General features: G+C 35.2%; 1 protein-coding gene and 1 long non-coding RNA gene across 2 annotated transcripts; one reads left to right on the top strand and one right to left on the bottom strand.

Annotated features, from left to right (window-relative positions):
* Positions 1-1,093: 1,093 nt before the first annotated feature.
* LOC129266699 (AAC-rich mRNA clone AAC4 protein-like) lies at positions 1,094-5,523 on the bottom strand. The gene is made up of 3 exons (XM_064103801.1): positions 4,896-5,523; positions 4,065-4,270; positions 1,094-2,795 (listed from the first exon to the last, which is right to left on the bottom strand). The coding sequence occupies exons 1-3, from the start codon at positions 4,973-4,975 to the stop codon at positions 2,599-2,601; spliced, it is 483 nt and encodes a 160-aa protein (XP_063959871.1). The 5' UTR covers positions 4,976-5,523; the 3' UTR covers positions 1,094-2,598.
* Positions 5,524-9,949: 4,426 nt separating this feature from the next.
* Positions 9,950-22,322, top strand: LOC129266191 (uncharacterized). The gene is made up of 3 exons (XR_010294465.1): positions 9,950-10,695; positions 19,569-19,713; positions 20,625-22,322. It is a non-coding gene; the product is annotated as an uncharacterized LOC129266191 (long non-coding RNA).
* The last annotated feature ends 409 nt before the right edge of the window (positions 22,323-22,731 follow it).

Genomic DNA, 22,731 nt, shown 5'->3' with positions numbered 1-22,731 from the left:
AATACTTAGAATAGTCCCAACAGAGGTTTGATAATATCACATATTTGAAAGGAATGTGGTTGTTATTTCTGTACAGGTAATGTAAAAGAAAATAGTTATTTTTGTTTAACTTATACAAAAGCTCGCTCTGAAATTCCCTTTAAAAAACCCTGGAAAACTTTAAAGAGCCTCTGAAATTTCTATTGGGTCAAATGCCAATTCTAATAAAATGTAACCAATTTAAATCCAAATCCATATTTCATTGTTCGAAATAGACATGAAATGAAATACTCCGAAAATTTGCTTTGCCCCGGCAGCCGCTGTGCAGTGCCAGATTGACGAGGCTCTATCCCTTTAATCGCCAAACAGGGTAGCAGCAACTCCCATCTTTTAACGTCTTTTGGTCTGAACCCCCGACCTCCCGGTTGTGAGACGGACGCTCTACCAACTGAGCCAACACACCGGTTAGTTCAAAATGTGGCCCTGGATAAAATGCTTATTGATTTATCCCCCAGCCCTAAAATCATTAAAAATCTATCTTTTATGGAATTTGTAGTTCTGACAAGTAGTCTCTGTGTCTTCAAATTTTGGCAAAAATACAATATTTGCCAAAAGATTGGCACTCTGTTTAAAAAGAATTTTCTTTTCAGAATCGCAAATCCCATATGAAATATTATAATAGATATTTGGTCCATTTAGAACACTCTGTTTTTTCTTTTTTTTTCTTAAAAAAAAGAACAATGTTCCTTTCCATGATCACCATATATGGTGGTACCCAGACTTACCGTAATGAGCCAACAATTTTGAGTGGCCAGCCATGGCGTATATGAGGCAAATTTGTTTATCTATTTAATACAAAAATCAAAATTTGGGACAAATTTTGACATAACGCCCAAAGAAAGATATAATATCCCACTCCTTTTCCTTCCCTTTTCTTTCTTTTTTTTTCGCATTGTTACGTGTACCTCGGTCAAGAAACATGCGGGCCATGGCCCTCACCCCGCATTTGGTGATTAACATAAAATAGATAGAATACATTCAAAGAATATCAAACCACAAAAAAAAATTCTTTCAAGAAAAAAGAATAAGAAAGAGACAGCATGGAAATTGCATATTAATTGTTGTTTACCTTTTAATATTCAGCCTTCCCTAAGTAATTAATGGAATTTACAAATATAGTTTAAAGTGCTGTATCTTGATGATAATTTTTTTCCATAGTTCATGGACATCCTCATATATTGGCAAACCAAATGTCGATATAAACTTGCTGACTTTTTTTTATATGCTCAGGTTGAACCAAAACAACTATTACTGACGATGGTATAATTTTTCAAAATTGGAATGATGATTTCTTAAATAAGTAATAAAACAAAATCTTATGTTTATTTTTTTTTTCATATCAAATCAGGAAACATTTATGAATTTTATGAAATATCTGTTGATTAGATAATAACCTGTGTATTTTTTTCTTATTTCTGCTCTTGGAACACATGAATATATTTTCCATATTTTTTTTATAACATTAGATAGTGCTTATGAAGCAATTTTTATTTACAAAAACTATAAAAATATGAATTTCATTGATCTATTCCTCACATTTGGTTCTTTGATATATTTTTTATGAAGTGAAGAAATGTTTCATATCAAGTTATATAGCATAAAAATACAAAGTTATGAAACTAAATACACACAGTTAATGCACTCTGGCAGATAAATTACAATAAATATATTGCTTGCGACACATAAGGTTTTTCTATGACTTAATTACTAGCACCTCCCTAACTACATTTTCTCTCTACTCAATATCTCTATCTCCCTTCTCTCTCTCTCTCTCTCAGTCTCTTTCTCGTCATATTTAAGTACAAGTTCTTGATGATTTATTTCTAAGCTGACTTCATTAGCTTTCAGTTAACTTCACAAGTGAGTTGGAAAATTTTGATAGATTATTGAGAACTAAACTATTTTGAATTTAGCTAACTATGTTAACTGCATAATTTTTACTTGTAGAGCATCGCTTGCATTTAGTACAGACCTCAGCATACATGCATCGCACACTTGAGTTGAAACATATTTGGTGATAGAAAATACTGCATAAAATTGTAGAAAAAGAAAAGCATGGTGAGTTGTCCACACTAGCGTACCTACGGGGGGGGGGGGCAGAGGGGGCAGATTGCCCCCCCCCCCCTGACGAGTCACAACCCATGCAAGGGACACACCCCTGCCCCCCTGACGAGTCTTGAAGACCTTTTTTTTTTCTTGTCAAATTTTTTTCTGGTACGAAATCCTTTATTTGTGGTTGAAGACCTTTTTTTTTTTTTTTTTTGCTCGTCAAATTTTTATTTTTTTGGCAGACGAATTTGCTCCCCCTGTGGAAAATCCTAGGCACGCCACTGGTTGTCCATTATAGAATATTCAGCTTTCAATAGAGGTTGCATAACAAAAGTATTTCTTTAGAAATTCAGATAAAAAGTATATATAAAACATAAAAGTATTCAATATTGCGATGGGGTTTGAACATAAATTCAATTATACTTTTGAAATGAAAGACAGACTGTATTTCATGAATACAAATACAAGATTTCCATACAAAAATATCTAAACTTCTATTGACAGCTAGGGTCATCTTGAGTTCTTGAACAAGGAATGCTGGGGAGTGGTTACTATGGTAACCAATACAACGGTATTGGTCCTCAACTGAGGCGAAAGGTCATGGTAAACGGAGGTCAAGACGTCAGCGACCTTGGTGGAGGTCGCCCAGATGTGGAGGATCTGCTTGGACCATTTATCCAATGCATTCTGGGTAGCATTCATGATACCTAAGAACAAGAAAATGAAGTAGAGGTCATAATAGAAACAATGCCCTTATAATACACTTTTTACAAAAGAAATCTGCATGCAAATAGAAACTTTTGTATTTTCAGAAACTTAGAGGATTTTACCCCCAAAAAATAATGTCTAATCTCAACCATATTTTGTATATCTATGCAGGTCCTCATTTTTGTGTATATTTCAATGTATTATGTATGAGAATTAGAAATAATAAAATGGACCTGAGCTAAAGAATCATTGGGAAATATTTGGGGTTGTTTTTCAATAAACTCCTAATAAAGAGGAGAAGAAAATGCCTAGATTATGTCCAAATTAATTATTGTGAAAATTTTCCAGTTGTAACAACAAATCTTGCCAACTGCTTGAAATTCTGTTTTCCCTAAATCAATAAGGCAGAATATCACTACATTAGAAACGTTTAAATTGGAATTACATGTAGACTTCCAGCTACGAGTATTTGTCCCTTTAGTTGTATGATCATGAGCAATGAGCATGCAGGTGCTACCTTTTCTCCCGTTGGAGACTGAGCATGTCATGCAGATCTGATTAAGAGTTGCGATTGATCTGATCAATATGGAAAGCCAGCAACATCAACATCTAAAATATATGTTTGTTCTTGACATATTTTCTAGAAATTATATATATTCATACATTCACTGTTTTTTCTTGACAATTCAGTATGCTTCTCTTTGTTTCTAAAGGATATTGAGCAAATTTCCAGAAGAAAAAATTATGACAATGATGGATTTCCATATACTTGAGATTGATCGAATCAAGCGTAACTCTTTGTAAGACGGGGCCCAGATTGGCCCCAGTGCAGAAAGGGAAGCAAGGGCCTATAAATTTTCCTTTCCCTTGGACCAAACTAGAGTGCAGCTTGGGGTCTATAGAAAATTTATATTATAGCATTAACCTCTCGTCTCCTATGGATACTACTTTTCATAACTGAGTTCAGAATCATATAAAATAATCTCCATGTGCCCTTTTCATAAAACTTGTTATAATTATAAATGTGCAGTTTAAAGCTACTGAAATCATTCAATTTGATTGGCTGATAGTAAATCTTGTTGAGAACTTGGGCATTTGTTTTTATAACAAGTCGTTATGAGACAGGTGCAGATCCAAGGAGCCAAAGGGGACCCCCCCCCACCTTCTTTGTCTTTTGTTTTCTTGCAAGAATTTTTATTCACCCTATTTGGGAAATCCTGGATCCGCCCCTGCTTAAAATGTCAGACGATCAAACCCTGGGCACTCACCCCTCAACTTCTTGCCCAACAACTTCTCTGCGTCCTCCTTCTCAAACTCTCCCTTGTACTTCATCGCCCTGGTAACGGACACGCCCAAACTGACCCCAAACATCTCGCAGGTGTAGTCGACGATGGAGCCCCCGTACGGGAAGTACTGCACCTCCATCTCGGTCTTCAACAGCTTGGCCCCGAAGCACCGATGGAGCAACTCCAAACTGTGGTGGCATAATCATGGGATCGGGGTAACAGACTTATTGGAAACATGGGGTACATACACAGGGGGTCTAGCCTGATTAGACGCAATAACATTTTAGGGCCCATACTGTTTTTGAGCAATAGTCTGTATCTCAAAAGTAATTACATGTCTAATCCGGCTGGATCTGTGCCTAGAGTTTGACTTATTGCAGAATTTCTCTGCCAATTCTACTACTAAAGAGTTAAATGGAATATTTATGTTTCATTGTTATTGAAGGAGTTTGATGAGAATTAGAATGAGTGCATGTATGTGAAGGTGTAAATAAACATCGGCCTAGATTTATATCGGGATCTATATAAACAGAATTATGCGTGTACATTCATGTTAGAAAATTAAACAGAGATATATATATAATTTTGCAGACCCACTCTTCATACACAACTCTTTTCACTTCGAGATCATACATACACACACAATTCAAATCAAATCATTTGCATATAATTATTGTTGTTGAAATGCCATTCTAGATACTGATAGTGATAGTGATACTTAATGCTTTGCACAAAAACTTGACTACCGGTACTGAGCTACAAGATTATAATTCAATATAAATATAGATTAAAAAAAAAAAACTTGTTTCTTACCTCAATACCTCTGACTCGACTGAATCACCACCAGCATTGGGGCACTCCTTCATCCTCGCTGCCATGCCGGACAAATTCATCTCCTGGTACCGTCTGAAAGGATCAAACTTGCACTGCACAAATCCGTCTTCAGGATCAATCTGCCGGAGGGATTTCTCAAACTGAAAAGCCGCCTGCAACTTGGTAGCGAAATTCTCTCCGATGTAGATGTTGCAATGCGTATGATGTGTGTTTATAGTCTGTGCTCCTTGCGTATTTTGGGCTTGGAATCGGGATTTGTTGTGCTTGTTTCGATGCCTAACCCTCGCTTGGCCAGCAGCGAAGAACACAACACCCGTCCTGCCCGCACTTCGGGGGACGCCGAGGGTGGAACCCGTTAAAATTACTCCGTACACTCCGTTTTTTCTGCCGTCGCATCATGGAGACGTTGTGGTTCATATTTTCATTTTGTATTGAGTTCGTCATTTTCTCGCCTTCTCTGTTCCGTCTGGATTTCACCTAGGTTCCATTTCTAAGCACAAATCTATCGTGGTTTTCTCTAGCAGCCTACATTTTGTTGAAGTGGTGTTGCAATGCGAAATCGTTGTTTATATATACATCATGTTATCAGCTGATGCAATACGTTTGTAATCGCACAGAGAACGTGCGCTAAAAATAGAGCAGTAATTGATGAATCAAGTGGATGACATCATTTTCCACCAATCACAACCGCTGATGGGTGATCACGTCAGAGGGACTTTCCCTCGTAACTGTCTTGCACTCGTAAATCGTTGACTCTCCGATTCGGAACGTTTTGTCAACGCAATTTTTCCTTATTCACAGTCTGCCCACAATCGTTGGCGCAACGCCTTTTGAACGAACGATGTCTGTTCGATTGTTTCTTTTAAGGATTCAAATCACATTAAAAAACTATTTTCATGAGCATTATTGTCTTGACTGATATTGTTTTTGTAGCCCAACAGCGAAAGAGTAACAAAACAAAAAATAAAAATAAAAAAGTGATTTATTGACTTATCCATAATATGGCTAAGATATGATTTATAATTGGTTAACAATCGGTGATCATTATTATAAGCACATTAGATTGAGAGTTCAAAATGCTATGATTATAAAAAAAGAATAAAAAGAAATAAGTATAAGTAATTAAGCCCTGGTACCGAAAATCGTGAATATTGTAAAACCAATGATGAGAGGTATAATAATCATTGATAAGAAGTAGAAATTCGATGTTTAAACATGTTTCCGTCACTAAACCATTAAAATTTGTAACGAAGATAACGCGACAAACGAAAATAGTCTGTATCACTATGATCATGATCACATATGCCCAGTGTTACCTTTGCACTTTCAAAAGTATTGAATTCGAAACTTTCTTCATTCTTTATTTTTGTCCTATTTTGTATACGGATCTATCTCTGCTCACTTTATCTTCAGACATTTTCATCTTGGGTTGGATTCCTTTCATGTTATGTATATTATTTTATAAGGGGAACTAAAAATACAAAATCAAGAGGATTAGTAGTCAGCTAGATGCCATGCCAAATAGTTTTAATGGGCACGGATGAGGGAACCATTTCATAGAGATTATGTTGTTTGTTTATAAATTTTCTATTGTTTTGAGGGAGATCACATCAGTGAACAGAAGCGCCCTCGGGTCCCATTTTATGGCACCGTTTCTCGACTTCATCAAAGATTTATAACAGCCACGCAGGACCGATCAAATTCTTTTATGTTATTTAAAGGGATGGTCCGGGTTGAAAATATTTACATCTTGATAAATAGAGTAAAATTCACAAAGCAAAATGCTGACGATTTCATCAAAATCGGATAACAAATAACGTAGTTATTGAATTTTAAAGTTTATCAATATTTTGTGAAAACAGTTATATGCACATCGTCATGAATATTCATGAGGTGGGCTGATGATGCCACATCCCCACTTTTATTTTTTCTTATGTTATTACATGAAATCATAAATGTTTCATTTTTTCATACATGTGTTAATGATGTGTCTCCATTATGATGAAATAAGTTGCGGCAGTAAATAACTAATGCACTTAATCAGTTGTCAATCCAATTGTTTAAGTTCGTGGTAGAAAATTTTTGAATAAACCTTATTTCATAAAATCAAATACAAAAGAACAGTGGAGATATGACATCATCAGCCCACCTAAGGAATATTAATAAAGACATGCCTAGAACTGTTTCATCGGAATAATGCAATCTTTAAAATTCAATAACTTCGTTTTTTGTTATCCGATTTTTATCAACTTTTCAGCATTTTAGATAAGATAAGATTGATAAGATCAGATTGATTTTATTTATACACGGTTAAAAAGCCCAAACAGTTCACAGACTGATTTCATTGGGGCCGTGTGGAACATAGTATGCAATTGACACAGTAAACATTTTAAAACCAGTGATTTAACGAACAATTATATGAAGAAAAAAAAATGTTAACCTAAACAGAAGCATCAATGAAATATTACAAAGGAATCATGGAAAGGTGAAGAGGAGGGGAGGAGAAGAAGAAAGGAGGAAGAAGAAGGGAAAAGGGAGGAGAAGAAAGAAGGAGGAAGAAGAAGGGAAAAGGGAGAAGGAGAAGAAAAAGACAAGGGAAAAGAAAACAGAAGAAGAAAAGAATAATAATGATAATAAGAAGAAGACGAAGAAATGATATACCGTTCTCAAAAACATCAATAATATACAAAATGAAAAATTAATGAAATATCTAGGCCCTATCGGTAATTCGAACAAAGCAGTGCATACAAAGCAGTATACAACGCGCCCCGGAATAGAATATTTCTAGATAGATGGCGCTATATAAATGCCTATTATTATTATTATACAAGGTAGTAGTAAATGTGAACATGAAAAAGTAAAATGTCAAAGTAAATTCATGTTTCTATAATGGACAATTGAGCACAAGAAATTTAATACACGATTTATCAATGTTAAAAGCTAAACATATAAAAATGACTGGAAATTTTTGCTCCTCTAACTCAGATATAAATATCTCCAGCCTGGACCATCCCTTTAATGACCTTCGACTGAGAGAGGAAGAATGAATGCACTCTAAAAAAAAAGTAAAAAAGTAAAATTTTGTTGGGTAAAAAAGATACCAAATATTTTGTAAATTTTACGCAATGTTGCGTTGAAATAGCCCGGGTAAAAAAAAAACCCAGCAAACATGCATGTTACCTTTTTATCCAATATTGGGTAAAATTTTAGAGTGCCAAATGATTTTGAATTTGCCAGTAAGACTATATAGCATAGCAAAATGGAGAAGGTGGATAAATAATTTGCCCTTTTAGTCACTTGAACTTGCAAAATAGGCATACTAACCATGACAACATGGGCAGAGGAAAGGTGTTTTAAATTGGGAAGCTGAGTCAAAAGTTGGGGCCGGGGGGGGGGGGGGAGGCGGCTGATCATGCACAAATCCACACACAATCACACGGACACCGTCTTTTTTCTTTTTTCTTTTTTTGACATCAGGTTTATTTAGAAAGTGCAGGCTGGAGTCCCCAACCCAGGCTCCGCGGTCCCCGTACGAAGTTTAAAACATGAAACATGCCAAATTCTAGTAGATTATGACAACTTTCCTTTCTTTTAGTGTGTGTTTTTCATCTGTCAATAACTTCAAAACATATCAAAATAAAAATACATAAAGCAAATCTCTTTACAAAATATACACTATAGGCCTACACTGGCAGCTTATAGAACATACTCACCACCCCCACTTTTTATATTCTTTCTTCTCTTTTCAAGTTTCATTCAAAATATTTTAGATCGTTTAAACAATATCCGATAACAAAATTGGTTTAGGTATATCATCGATCATCTTATATACAAACTGTTCTTCGCTTGTTGGCAGTGCCCTGTAAAAGTTCAAGTAGTCAGAGAAAAGGGAGAATAAAGAGAAGGAAAATAAAATGTTGATTGTTCTGTTATACAGTGGTTACAGATGGGGGGCTTAATTATGCCCCAAAATGTTTCACAACCAAGAAAAATAGAGAAAAGGAAAGAGAGAAGGGTGAAATATGGTATTATTTTCTAAATATTCTGTCTGATATGTCCCTGAATCTAGTACATAAAATTATTTTTGCTCGCTTGCTCAGTTCGCTCACTCGCAACTTTTTATAAGTTTTATGCGATACGACATAATTTATCTAGCCCCTCAATTATTTTGGCTCATTAAAGGGATGGTCCGGACTGAAAGTATTTATAGCTTCATCAAAATCAGATAACAAATAACAATGTTATTGAATTATAAAATTTTGCAATATTTTGTAAAAACAGTTGTCATGAATATTCATTAGGTGGGCTGATGATGTCACATCCCCACTTGTTCTTTTGTATTTTATTATATGAAATTAGGTTTATTCAAATTTTTTCCTCCAAGAACTAGAAAAAAAATGGATTGACAACTGATTTAGTGCATTAGATATTTATTGCTGAAACTTTAAGATATAAATATTTTCAGCCCGGACCATCCCTTTAAGCCACTTGTTATGAATTCTTTACGTTATATCAAATACCACAATATTAGATCTCATTTTGAAAAGTAAGATTTTGCTCACTCATTGTTATGACCCGTCAAAATCATTGGCTCATTATAGGCAACTTCCTGGAGATGTTAAATGCAAAGAAAAAACACACTCCTTGTGAAGAAGAACCAGGATAAGAAGAAGTCGAAGAAGTGCCGAAGAAGAAGCATTTAGTCACCAATTCTCATCTGATTTCGAGAAAAAGATTAAATTGTTTAATTTACTGTTTTGATTAATGTCAGTTGTTTTCCCCAAAAGCCGAGCCGGGGGAGCCGAATGCTCAAGAAAACACATCGCGAGAGATTAATCGTTCCTACCCAATTACAAATAACAAAAGAAAACCGTGTCCCGGTGAATAAAAGGACGAAATAACCACTTCACACTTCAAGAGGACCCCTCTTATGTTCACCCCCTCCCATGGGAAAACATCTAAACATGCCCCTGAATGGGGGGGGGGGAGGACGGATATTGTTCCTCGAATACGCCGAGCGTGACTCAGTCAATGGTCGCGTTTGGGCGTTGGGGGATCATGTCGGGATAGCTATAGAGATCCAATTCTCGTCATGCAAGAGTGAACCGCTCGTTCGGAATATACACGCCGAGCAAAGTCCACATATTTTTGGACCTCAATATAGACGCCAATTATTTATTGTGTACTTTGATCACAAGCTGGGAAGATTATAACCCGAGTCCCTGCATATACCACTGCTTTGCTGTGCCTACGAACAAAGGGCGGGGTAACTTGCGCCCTGTAAACCAATTTTGTATCTCTTTCCTTTTTCAATCTGCTGCATCATATTACCAGCGGCGCCACCGCACAGATACATTGGACGCCGTATATCCAAAGCACGCGAAGGTGTTGATAGACGCAGTTGGGAATTAGACCAGGAAAAGGGAAGACCAAAATCCGTGCTGAAACATTGGAAACGGATCAACCACAATAAGGAAATATCAAAGATTGCATGAACTCCTCGTCAGTCACGCAACCAGAACCTGCATTCGAGGAATATACAATATCGCAAAACCGACCAACCTTCTTCAGGGAAATAATATATATCCTGATCAACGTATATGTTATAAATTGGAGTAACACGGTTTAGATTTGACATATATTTTTTTCAACCAGCTAGTTCTTTGGTATAATTCGAGATGGCTTCTTCCTCAACACAAATGGCTCTGCACAAGAACATTGATCAACTTCAGAGGGAACTCAATATAGAGAGGGTCAAAGTATCACAGTGTACAGCTGAGTAAGTGTAGGCCTATATAATTGAGTGACAGGAATGTTTTTTTTTTTTCTTTCTTTAAAAAATAGTATCATTTCATACAGTCCACTCTTTACAAAGTGAGAAATTACACGGATGTCCATTGTTATTCTTATTATTGTTAAATATATTTATGTTAAAGATGTTCATAATGTTAAAATTCTATGCTGTACTCCTATATCTCTTCCTATTCATCTTTCCGACATTCTTCTTTTGCATATACAAAGTCATTTCTCTGTGTCTCCCCTTCCCTAATATTATACATTGATATACCGGTATGTTTTTTTTTACTGTTTGTATATAGAGCTCTGCGAATTGAGTTTTATCATGATAAATACCATCTATCTATCTATCTATATGTCTATCTACATTGTATATATATATATCTATTTATCTATCTATCTATCTATATGTCTATCTATCTATCTCTACATATCTATCTATCCATCCATCCATCTATCTATCTATCTATCTACCTACAATTTGTTCCTTTTAAGTGTCTTCTATTACCATGCCTTCCCAATGACGCCCACACTAACAATAATTGATTTGATATACGATCATGAAAGTTCACTGAATATTATTGAGGAGCAGTGAAGAACAGACCTGAATGTGTATTGTAGTTTCAAGTCAGATCTCGAGTATGATCGTGTGGTTTATTCCATGTTTTATTGATTTTGTCTCACTGCATGCCCTTTTGATTTCCCTTGAATATATTATGTTGAAATGTTAATGTGTCACTGTAGGCCTACATGTATGTATTTCACCATTTTGCATTCATAAAGTGGTCAACTATTATTGGCTCGCTCGCTTCTTCAACTCGAGTGCTGTACATCTCTTTATTACGAATGTTACTATATTGAGGTCGCCCTGGTACCATCCTCGGCATAATTATCTGTTATAGGTCATCACTTTTATACGAAGCCCCAAACCGGACATTTATGACAACCAAAAAAAAAAAATTATCACGTACGTACGTAGTATTATTACGTACGTACGTGATAATTATTACGTACGTACGCAGTATTATTGCGTACGTACGTGATAATTATTACGTACGTACGTGATAATTATTACGTACGTACGCAGTATTATTACGTACGTACGCAGTATTATTACGTACGTACGTGATAATTATTACGTACGTACGCAGTATTATCACGTACGTACGCAGTATTATTACGTACGTACGTGATAATTATTACGTACGTACGCAGTATTATTACGTACGTACGCAGTATTATTACGTACGTACGTAGTATTCTAATTTTCATTGGTCTATGGAATCCGATATTCGCCGAATGTGGCCGACATCGGCACCCCGCATTGCATGGCCCAACCAACGTCAGCTTGCTAGCTGGGACCATGGTTGGACCATAGTCATGCTGGTGATGATCATGACTTTTCATCGATTATAGGGCCTATATAACAGGGACCTGGGAACGATTTTTTCAGTGGGGGTGCTGAAATCTCTCCTCAAAGGTGGGGGGGGGGACACAATAATTGAATTTTCCATAATTACACACACACACACACCTCTAAGGGCACCACACACACACCAACCAATCCTCCCCCCACACACATATATATATATATATACATATATATGACAGTCACTTCTTAGCTTTCTTCTTATAAAAGAACATAGATATATAATGAGATAAGTCGAGCGCGATCGAAACGCGAGCTATTTTTTGGGGGGGAAAATCATGTATTTTGTCCTGAAAAATTGAATATTTTGAGCAATGTTTGTGGTCCTGAACAAGATGCGTATGTAACAAATAATAACTGCGAACGTGATCAGTGCGAGCAGATATTTTTTATATACGCTCTGGTCTGATCGAAAGGGAAGTGTTATAAGGAATGTTTGCAGTTATACTCATTAAGACGATTCATATATCACCAATCAAATAATGCGAGCGCGAAGCGCGAGCTGAAAAAATTGACATTCCGACCTAAATACTGGACATTCTAAGCACTTTTTGCAATCATGAACAGGATAAGATGCGAGCGCGAAGCGCGAGCGGAAACAAAATTGAGATTTCAGACCAAAAAACGAGACATATTCTAAGCACTTTTCTAATCAAGAACAGGATAGGTATATAAATATACAATTGATGCGAGCGCGAAGCGCGAGCGGAATTAAAAATGAGATTTCAGACCTAAAAACAGGACATCTTAAGCACTTTTCTAATCATGAACAGGATAGGTATATAACTATACAATTGATGCGAGCGCAAAGAGCGAGCGGAAACAAAATTGAGATTTCAGACCTATAATTGGGACATTCTATTCATGTTTTGAAAATCAAGAAAATGATGGGTAATTGGATATATTCTTACATTAATAATGTGAGCGCAAAGCGCGAGCAGAAAATTTTTGATATTCTGATCTGAAACTCCACACTGAATGCAATATGGTTTGAACAGATAAAGAGAAATCAGGCGAACATAAGAATAAAGATTTGATCAAAATCCGACAAGGAATATCAAAGTTATTGCATTTTAAAGATTAGCATTATTCCGGTGAAACAGTTTTAAGCATGTCTTCATTAATATTCAGTGAGCAAACTGATGATGTCATATCCCCAATTGTTCTTTTGTATTTTATTATATAAAATTAGGTTTATTTGATATTTTCCCTTCAAGAACCAAAAAACAGTTGAATTGACAACTGATTTAGTCTATTAGATATTCTTTGCTGCAACTTATTTCATTATAAGGGAGACATATCATTCACACTGGTATGAAAAAATTAAACAATTTTGATTCCATGTAATAACACAAGAAACAGGATAGTGGGGATGTGATATCTTCAACCCGCAAGGGCGGAAATCCCAGAGGGGACAGGGGGACGTGTCCCCCTACCAAAAATAGTAGGGGGACACAATATCAAATGCCCCCCTACTATTTTTGGTCTTTCATGGAGAAAAATACATCACTTCACAATCGAAATAATAGCTTTTGGACTAAATGACCTTACATTTTGGGTGAAAAACTTTTTTTTCTTTTTTTTATGCTTGTCAAATTTTCCATGCAGGCCCTGGTCCCTCTACCTTTGGGAAGAGATTTCCGCACATGTCAACCCACCTATTTAATATTCATGACGACATGCATATCACCATTTTCATAAACTATTGCTAAACTTTAGAATTAAATAACTTAACTATTTGTTATCAGATTTTCATAAAATTGTATTTGATATAAATATTTTCAGCCCGGATTAGCCCCAAAACAAGCTGCGTATCTGAATAAACATGCGTGCGCGTGTTTAGAGTTAGCCCTTTAGTATCTGGGCGTTGTAAATACTTTGTTTTTATTATAAAAATCAATAATGCGAGCGCGAAGCACGAGCAGAAAATATTTGATATTCCGATTTGAAAAAGGGTGAATTTAAACACTATTTTAAGTACTGTGTCGGAAAATTCTTAAGGGGGTGGGGGTCTACAAAACGTCGTTCATTTTCATTACATTTCTGTCATTCATCAACTTACCACTAGATTTCCAGGAGGTGTTGCCTATGGAAAATAACACATGCAGCACCCCCACATTTTGGGGTGCTTCACCCCCAGCACCCCCGCTTCCCAGGGCCATGGGGCAGGGCGAAAAAGACTGAAATTTGATTTTTATTGTCTGAATTGTAATTCTTTATACAAAACACGGGCGGTCGGGCTCGCCCACACTTGATTCGACATAAAACCCTCTAAGTTTCAAGTCCAACCACACCCTTGTCCCTCTCTGCTATCGAGTAGTCATGGTAGTGTGTAAACTATAATGGTTATCCAAAATTTATTAAGTGGGTAAAAACCATTTATTGCGAGAGGAAAAGTTATGTTATGAATAATGGATTTTTAACTAAGGTAATTAATATGGAAAGAGGCATATTCCAAGGGTGCCCAATTTCCCCCTATCTTTTTTTACTTGTAATTGAAACAATGGCTTTAGCTGTGAGACAAAATCCAATCCAAAATGAAGAAGTGAAAATTTCATTGATGGCGGATGATTCAACTTGTTTTTTGGATGGTTCCTTGGAATCTTTTAATATAACATTTCAAGTGCTTGATAAATTTGCTAGTAGTTCAGGGTGTAGGCTTAACTTATCTAAGTCAGAAGCTATCTGGATAGGAAGGAAAAAAGGTTGTCAAGATTTCCCATTTGCTGAAAGAGGTCTAACATGGAGAGATAATTCTTTCAAAACATTGGGTATTCAATTCTCGTTGAATTTTAATTCACTGTATAGTCTTAACTATGTTCCTAAACTGAGGCAGATAGAGAATATATTGAATTGTTGGCGCTCAAGAAATTTGTCTTTTGTTGGAAAAATCTGTGTTATTAAAACTTTATTAATGCCTCAGTTGCTGTATTTACTATCTGTTTTGTGTATAAAATTCCAAGCAAATTTTTTAAAGATCTAAATACTTTATTTTACAGATTTATTTGGAATGGAGGCAGGGACAGAGTAAAGAGGAAATATTTTTGTAATGACTTTTCTGCCTGTGGGCTCAAGATGGTTGATCCCTATATATTTTCATTGGCTCAGAAAATGATTTGGGTAAAATTTTTGTTAAATGATAACTACAATAGTGGATGGAAATTAATTGAAGTTTCCTTTTTAGACAAATTTAATGCAATGAGGGATATTTTGTGGAAGGCCCATGCACCTGAACAAATTTTGAATAATTTAAATTGTTCCCTACTTGCAGACTCAATCCGGACCTGGTACTTGTTTAGAGATAAAGCTTCCAGAAAAGAGTTTGGTTATGATTATTTGTATTTGGGTTATTCACATTGTATTTGGTTTAATAGAAATGTCAGATCCAAATCTAAACAATTTTTCTTTTATGAAAATTGGTTTAATAAGGGCATAGTTTTTATAAGTGATCTCTTTAATCCACCCCATCCAGGTTACAAGTTATTTGAAGAGTTAGTTCTCGACTTTGAAATTTCAGCAAAAGATAGAAGAAAATTTAATTTTCTATTACAAAATATTCCTGGTCCATGGTTAGATTGGCATAATAATCCAGATTTAGATATCCATTCCAAAGTTGTAGATAAATTATTAGAGAAAAGGAAAGTTAGCAGTTATGCATACTCGATATTTTTCGATCAATGTCTCCCAGATAATTGTATTTCCTTTTGGGAAGAGTCGTGCCCTTCTAACGACAAAGTAGACTGGGAGAAAATACATATGCTGAATTTTAAGAGTACTATTGATAGCCGCATCAGATCATTTTATTTCAAGGTGTTTCATAAGACAATTGCCCTTAATGCATTTTTATTTAAAATCAAGAGAAAAGATTCCCCAAACTGTTCATTCTGTAAAAGAGACCCTGAAACAATTGTACATATATTTTGTGATTGTCCGGTGGTTAACATTGTATGGGATGATCTTTTATCTATAATAAACCAAAAACAACATTCGAATATTATCCTTTCCCCCTTTGTAAAGGTTTTTGGTATTCAAGGTGATAATTTTCTAACATTCATTTTCCTTGCTTTCAAATACTATGTTCACTTTTGTAAATTTAATAACAAAACCCCAATATTGTGGAATTAAAAGCTCGTATCAAAGGTATTAAGGATATTGAATATGTTTTGGCGAAGAATAATGGTAAATTACCTGTACATTTTAAAAAGTGGAGATTTGATATCTAATTTGTTTTATGAATCTGTCTTGACAAGTATATACCTACATGTACGTAAGTGCTGCTCTGTTTAATCATGTAAATAGCTTGTTGATTTGTTTGATTTGTACTGTGATTTATTTTGATCAATAAAGATTGAAAGAAAAAAAAAAAAAAAAACTATAATGGTTATCACGTATCGTGCGCGACTATACGTCTGTATCGGCGTGCCGGAGCTTGATTGAGTCGCGTTACATGTTATAGGAGGGCCGGATGTTATTGGAATATGTGAAAGACGTTGTATGATTTGCGATTGTCGGATGTGATAATTATGTACATTATAACATATATAAAAAATACAAAGGGAACCTGATTTCGTGGGGGTGCTGCCTATGGAAAATAATACACGCAGCACCCCCAGCACCCCCGCGAGTTTTCAGGTCCCTGCTATATAACCCACAATATTCATATGATAACCATTTCATTTGTTCTCGTCATCAGGCTGTGTTTTCAATTAAACCATTCCTTTCAGAAACTGCTAGAAACACATTGGGGAAAGGACAATTAAAGGCCTATTATGTTAGTGTTTTGGCGAGACAGTTTTTTTCAAAAATGTACCCACACGCGACACTGGGATGAGCCCCTATTATTTTACCACCCTTTTGAAATTGCTTCGTTCTCTGCTTAAATTTGAATATGATATGGTATTAATTGATGTAAATTAAGTGAAGATGTATAGGTGTTTAAAAAAAGATAAACTATTTGAAGAGGCTGGTATTTAAAGGGAAATTCTATGCGGGAACAATCAAAGCAGAAGGCCTATTGTAGGCCCACATAAAAATTTAAAGCCTGCGGGCTTCGCGCTAGCGTGATCAGATTTCATTAACTACCGGTATTTGAATTCATGTATGACCTTTTGGGAGATAACATTACGTACGTACGTAATAAATACTGCGTACGTACGTGATAATACTGCGTACGTACGTAATAATTATCACGTACGTACGTAATAATACTGCGTACGTACGTGATAATACTGCGTACGTACGTAATAATTATCACGTACGTACGTAATAATACTGCGTACGTACGTAATAATACTGCGTACGTACGTAATAATTATCACGTACGTACGTAATAATTATCACGTACGTACGTAATAATACTGCGTACGTACGTAATAATATTACGTACGTACGTAATAATACTGCGTACGTACGTGATAATTTTTTTTTTTTTTGGATGTCAAAAATGTCCGGTTTGGGGCTTCGTACTTTTATGTATGACCCCACCTATCCAAAAAAAAACATAAGAAGAAGAATAAGAAGAAAGAATTATTAGGCCCATGCATACACATTGTGTAAATGTATAATATCAGTTTAATATCGTGACAATAAAGGGAAAGGTGGCCTTTTCCTTTGTATTGAATTTTTAGAACAAGATGCATTAGCTATAGATTCATCTTTTCATTGCATAATACTAATAAGAAAATATGCAGATGAACCAAGATAATTTTACCATGCTTTCATATATAGGTATGGAAGCTTAAGAGTGCCGCCCATGTGTTCAGATGATTATCTCGTCATGTCTATAATATATGATGAGATTGCAAGATCTACTTGGATCTCGTCATAATTATATCCCATGGGAGAGATGATCAGATGACAATGATCTCGTATAGAGATCTTTTAGAAGAGAATGATCAGATGACATGATCATGGATCCAAAGTTTGTCATCTGATCAATTTGATCATTTCTCCCACATGGAGACCCGAGCTCTCGTCATCTGGTCATTTTTTTTTCTAAAGGATGTAGACATTTAACAAGATTATTATCTGAATATCTGGGTGCCACTTTTAAGCTTCCATAATTACTATACATGTACGTACATGTAGGGCATATAATGCGTGCATCTGTGTACGCAATATACTATGGCAAACACCTATTTTTTTCAAACATTAATATTGAAACAGCCTAGAGCTATTCCAAACATTGGTTTTAGCCAGACAAATATTATTTGATTAAAAGTATATTGATCGATACACTCCATGCCCATGGCATGGATTAATCTGACGTAATGAATAATTATCTCTAGACGGAAATAGGACTACGGGATTGTACACCTGTGTTCAATATGCAAATTTGAACTTTTCAGAGGAGCTCTTAATAAAATATAATAGTACCAGCTACTTGGCTGTCGAAAGCTACAATAAAACAATAAAATAAGGGTATGCATACTCGTATACATACAGGTATATACCAGGGATATTTAGGGGTAGGGCAAATATTCGCTTTATTTGGGCCCTTTTTGTAGGCCTGTGGAAAGAAAGCTGGGGCTTCACTTCAAATCATGGAAGCTTTGTTAATTTATTCATTTATTTATCTATTCAGTCATTTATCTATCTATATATGCATTTAGTTATTCATCCATTCATCTATCTATCTATCTATTTATTTATATATATATTTATTTGTCCGTTTTTTGTTCGTTCGGTCGTTCGTTCTCTATAAGATCTCTCTTTCTTTCGTTTTTTTTTTTTTTTTTTTTGGGGGGGGCGTTCATGAAGCCACTTTTAAGTAAAATGCATAACACAATGACAATAATAATGACGGTAAATTAAATTGCCAATTCGTCCACTGCCAAAGGCTCGTCCACTCACCACATGGTCGACCTTCATTTAGTCTAATGCCATTCCGTCCATCAACATTTCGTCTAACAACCATTTGGTTCAATCATCACTTCGTCTAATCACCTTTTCGTCTATTACCATTTCTTCTAATAACCAGTTGGTCTAATACCCATTTTTTTTTCATTCATTTTTCACAATTAACACAAATAGTTTGCTTAGTAGACCAAATGGTATATGGACTAAATGGCTATTGGACCAACTGCATGGTTAGTAGACGGAATGGCCTTAGACTAAATGAAAGTATACCATGCCAATATGGGAAGATATATAACATCTGATAAGTCATATAGGCGAGTGGACGAACTGATGGGAGACCAAATGAAAGTAGACGAGTTGGCAATTGGACGAATTGGCATTAGACGAATTGGAAAAACTGATCATGACTATCACAAAGAATAATATAATAATGATGATAATAACACATAGCGATATTATGATTACAATTTATTGTAATCTTTATTAAATGACCCCCAGATGTGGCGCATTTATAGAATACTCTTGATTATTGGTTGTTTTTTTTTTTGTTCTTGTAATTTCTTTTACAGCCTCGTTCAGTACTGCGAGCAGGAAGTAGGAAACGACTTTCTCTTGACACGGGAACTCCATCCGGGTCAAATCAACAACTACAAAGACAAAAAAGGAGGATGTACTCTACTCTAGTTCTTTCATTCATCTTTACTTCTGCACAAGGTAAAATATTAACCTTAATTTTTGTCTCGCCTGCATAGCAGAGCGAGACTATAGGCGCCGCTTTTCCGACGGCGGCGGCGGCGTCAACATCAAATCTTAACCTAAGGTTAAGTTTTTGAAATGACATCATAACTTAGAAAGTCTATGGACCTAGTTCATGAAACTTGGACATAAGGTTAATCAAATATTACTGAACATCCTGCCTGAGTTTCAGGTCACATGACCAAGGTAAAAGGTCATTTAGGGTCAATGAACTTTGACCATGTTGGGAGAATTATTTTCAAAATCTTAACCAAAGGTTAAGTTTTTTAAATGACATCATAACTTAGAAAGTATATGGACCTAGTTCATGAAACTTGGGCATAAGGTTAATCAAGTATAAGATGAACATCCTGCTCGAGTTTCAGGTCACGTGACTAAGGTCAAAGGTCACTTAGGGTCAATGAACTTTGGTCAAGTTGGGGGTATTTGTTGAATTACTATCATAACTTTGAAAATATATGGATCTAGTTCATGAAACTTGGACATTAGGTTAATTAAGTACCACTGAATATCCTGTGCGAGTTTCAGGTCACATGACCATGGTCAATTAAGGTCAATGAACTTTGGCTGTGTTGGGGGTATTTGTTAAATTACCATCCTAACTCTGAAAGTTTACGGATCTAGTTCATAAAACTTGGACATAAGAGTAATCAAGTATCACTGAACATCCCCTGTGAGTTTCAGGTCACAAAACCAAGGTCAAAGGTCAGTTAAGGTCAATAAACTTAGGCCATGTTGGGGTAATTGTTGAATTGCCATCATAACTTTGAAAGTTTATATATAGATAGAGTGACGTCGTTTTTACTGATTTGTGAACCCCCTCCCCCTCTATTGCTCTCTCATACCTCTCTCTTCTCTTCTCTCTACAGATTCACATATATCTGATGGCCTATATCATACACACCGAGCAGACTGAATGTATATCTACAGAGTCTTATTGTAAATACGAATGGATACATGTAATTCACACAAAATCCCATTTTTATAATCATATTTAATGTTCTGTGAATATTTTTGAATGATCAATTTTGTGTCTTTCTTAAATGACTAATCAGATGTTATCTTCCCATATTGGCATGAAGTTTTTATGTCAACTTTGAAAAAAGGAGAGAATCTTGTAATTTTTTACAATGAAATTATGAGAGAAATTATGTAGTATGATTTGCACTCATTTCGCCAACACATTTTTACAAAAAGCATTTTAGGATTACTTTTCATTTTACCGCGTATTCTTGGATTTTCGTGTGTGATAAACTCATTTTTACTTCAATATTTTGATTGACTATATGCGTCTTTTGCTCATTTTTATTACATGTATGTTTTGACCTCTTGATAATAATTATTTTACTTTTAGTCTAAAACATGTAAGCCCGAGTAAACGTTATTTATGTAGTTGTTTCTTGAACTTTTGTTCCTTTTCAAACAAAAAATACCGGAATATCTGACGCAAGGCAAGTTTTAACATACAAAATGTTGTGCATTTCCCGAGACGTGGTTACTTGATGATCATGAAGTCCCGGCATGAAGGATACATGTATTTTGCCTTAAAATGGATAACAATATCACTTAACTTTAAGAAAACCAACAAAGAGTTTGTAATGAATTAAGTCGTTGGACTCATTTTTAAGTGTGTTTTTATGACATTTTATCAGAGCTTTTCAGTTTTATTCTCTTGTCCCTACGTTTTGTTATTTCATTTTTTAAAAATCACCCCTTTACCCTTTCATATGGACTCTACACTGGTAAAACTGCACTAAAAAATACTGGTGTTGATTTAACACCATTCCAGTATCTATACCGGAAAATACAGGGAAGTGTTAGTAGAAGCATCACCAGTTTCAGAATCAAACTGATATTGGTTTAACACTGATTAGTGTTGTTTAAATGCCTATCTGGTGTTGGCCTAAAGCCGGACTGGTGCTGTTTCAACGCCTCTACAGGTACATGTATTTTCCGATATATATAGATACCGAGCTGGTGTTAAATTTACACCGGTACTTTTCCAGTGTGAGGTGTTACACCTAAATCCAATTACAGTCATCTCAGAGGACCATATTAACTTGATATATTAAAATTGCACCCAAGAGATTGAACATACATACATTGTAATACCAGGGTGTTAAAGTAACAACCAAATGTGTTGTACTACGGTAACACCTCATTATGTTTAACTTAACACCAAAACTTCAACACCGGTGTAAAATGACTTGTGTGCATGTCTTCATGTATATCACCACAGTTTTTGTTTCGTATCTTTCATGTGTTAATGTTGACATTTTATGTTACAGTTATTGCCCAAAATATGAAGAATTTTCTTGTTTTATAGTTTCCCATTACAACTTGTCTATTCTCTATAATCCTTTGTCACCGACAGTACTTTTGTAGATTATCTTTCCAGAAAGGTAGTTGAGTTTGACGTCATAATGATTCCTCAAACAGTTTTTCTTATACTTGGGTGTTTCGTTGTGGAAACTGAATGTACAGTATACTCTATAGCTGCTTGTATTCGCCTTACCAACATTTTGTTGTAACAACTATTCGTTAAATAAAACTTGAATACTTCTTAATTTGCAGATTTTGTTGTTTTTTCTACATGTTTCATGCATTATTCCAATCTCTAATTATTCATCCTCCCTCCCTCACAACAGTCTCATTCAATTCCTTGTATATCTGCTACAACAGTATATTACAATCGATAATTTTTGCAGATGATACAAGTTTATTTCTATCTGGTGAAAATATTGATACATTGTGTCTTACTTTTAATACAGAACTTAAAAAAAATTGATACTTGGTTTAAAGCAAACAAATTAAAATTAAATGCAGAAAAAACTTCTTGTATGTTATTTCAGCCAAAAAATAAAAATATCAATACTTCTTGTATAAGAATATATATCAACCAACAAATTATATCGATTGTAAATTCTACAAATTTTTTAGGAGTTAAAATTGACAATAAATTGACATGGAAAGAGC

The sequence above is a fragment of the Lytechinus pictus genome, chromosome 8 (assembly GCF_037042905.1).
Source record: "Lytechinus pictus isolate F3 Inbred chromosome 8, Lp3.0, whole genome shotgun sequence".
NCBI classification, from domain to species: Eukaryota; Metazoa; Echinodermata; class Echinoidea; order Temnopleuroida; family Toxopneustidae; genus Lytechinus; species Lytechinus pictus.
This window is presented reverse-complemented; position numbering and strand designations above follow the sequence as displayed.

Bases quoted from the DNA above. Each gene is read 5' to 3' on its own strand.
- LOC129266699 (XM_064103801.1), bottom strand. From the start codon at position 4,975: ATGAATTTGTCCGGCATGGCAGCGAGGATGAAGGAGTGCCCCAATGCT. The intron at 4,271-4,895 runs GTAAGAAACAAG...ATGCCACCACAG, and splicing joins GTCGAGTCAGAGGTATTGAG to TTTGGAGTTGCTCCATCGGT. The intron at 2,796-4,064 runs GTGAGTGCCCAG...TCTTGTTCTTAG, and splicing joins GTTGGGCAAGAAGTTGAGGG to GTATCATGAATGCTACCCAG.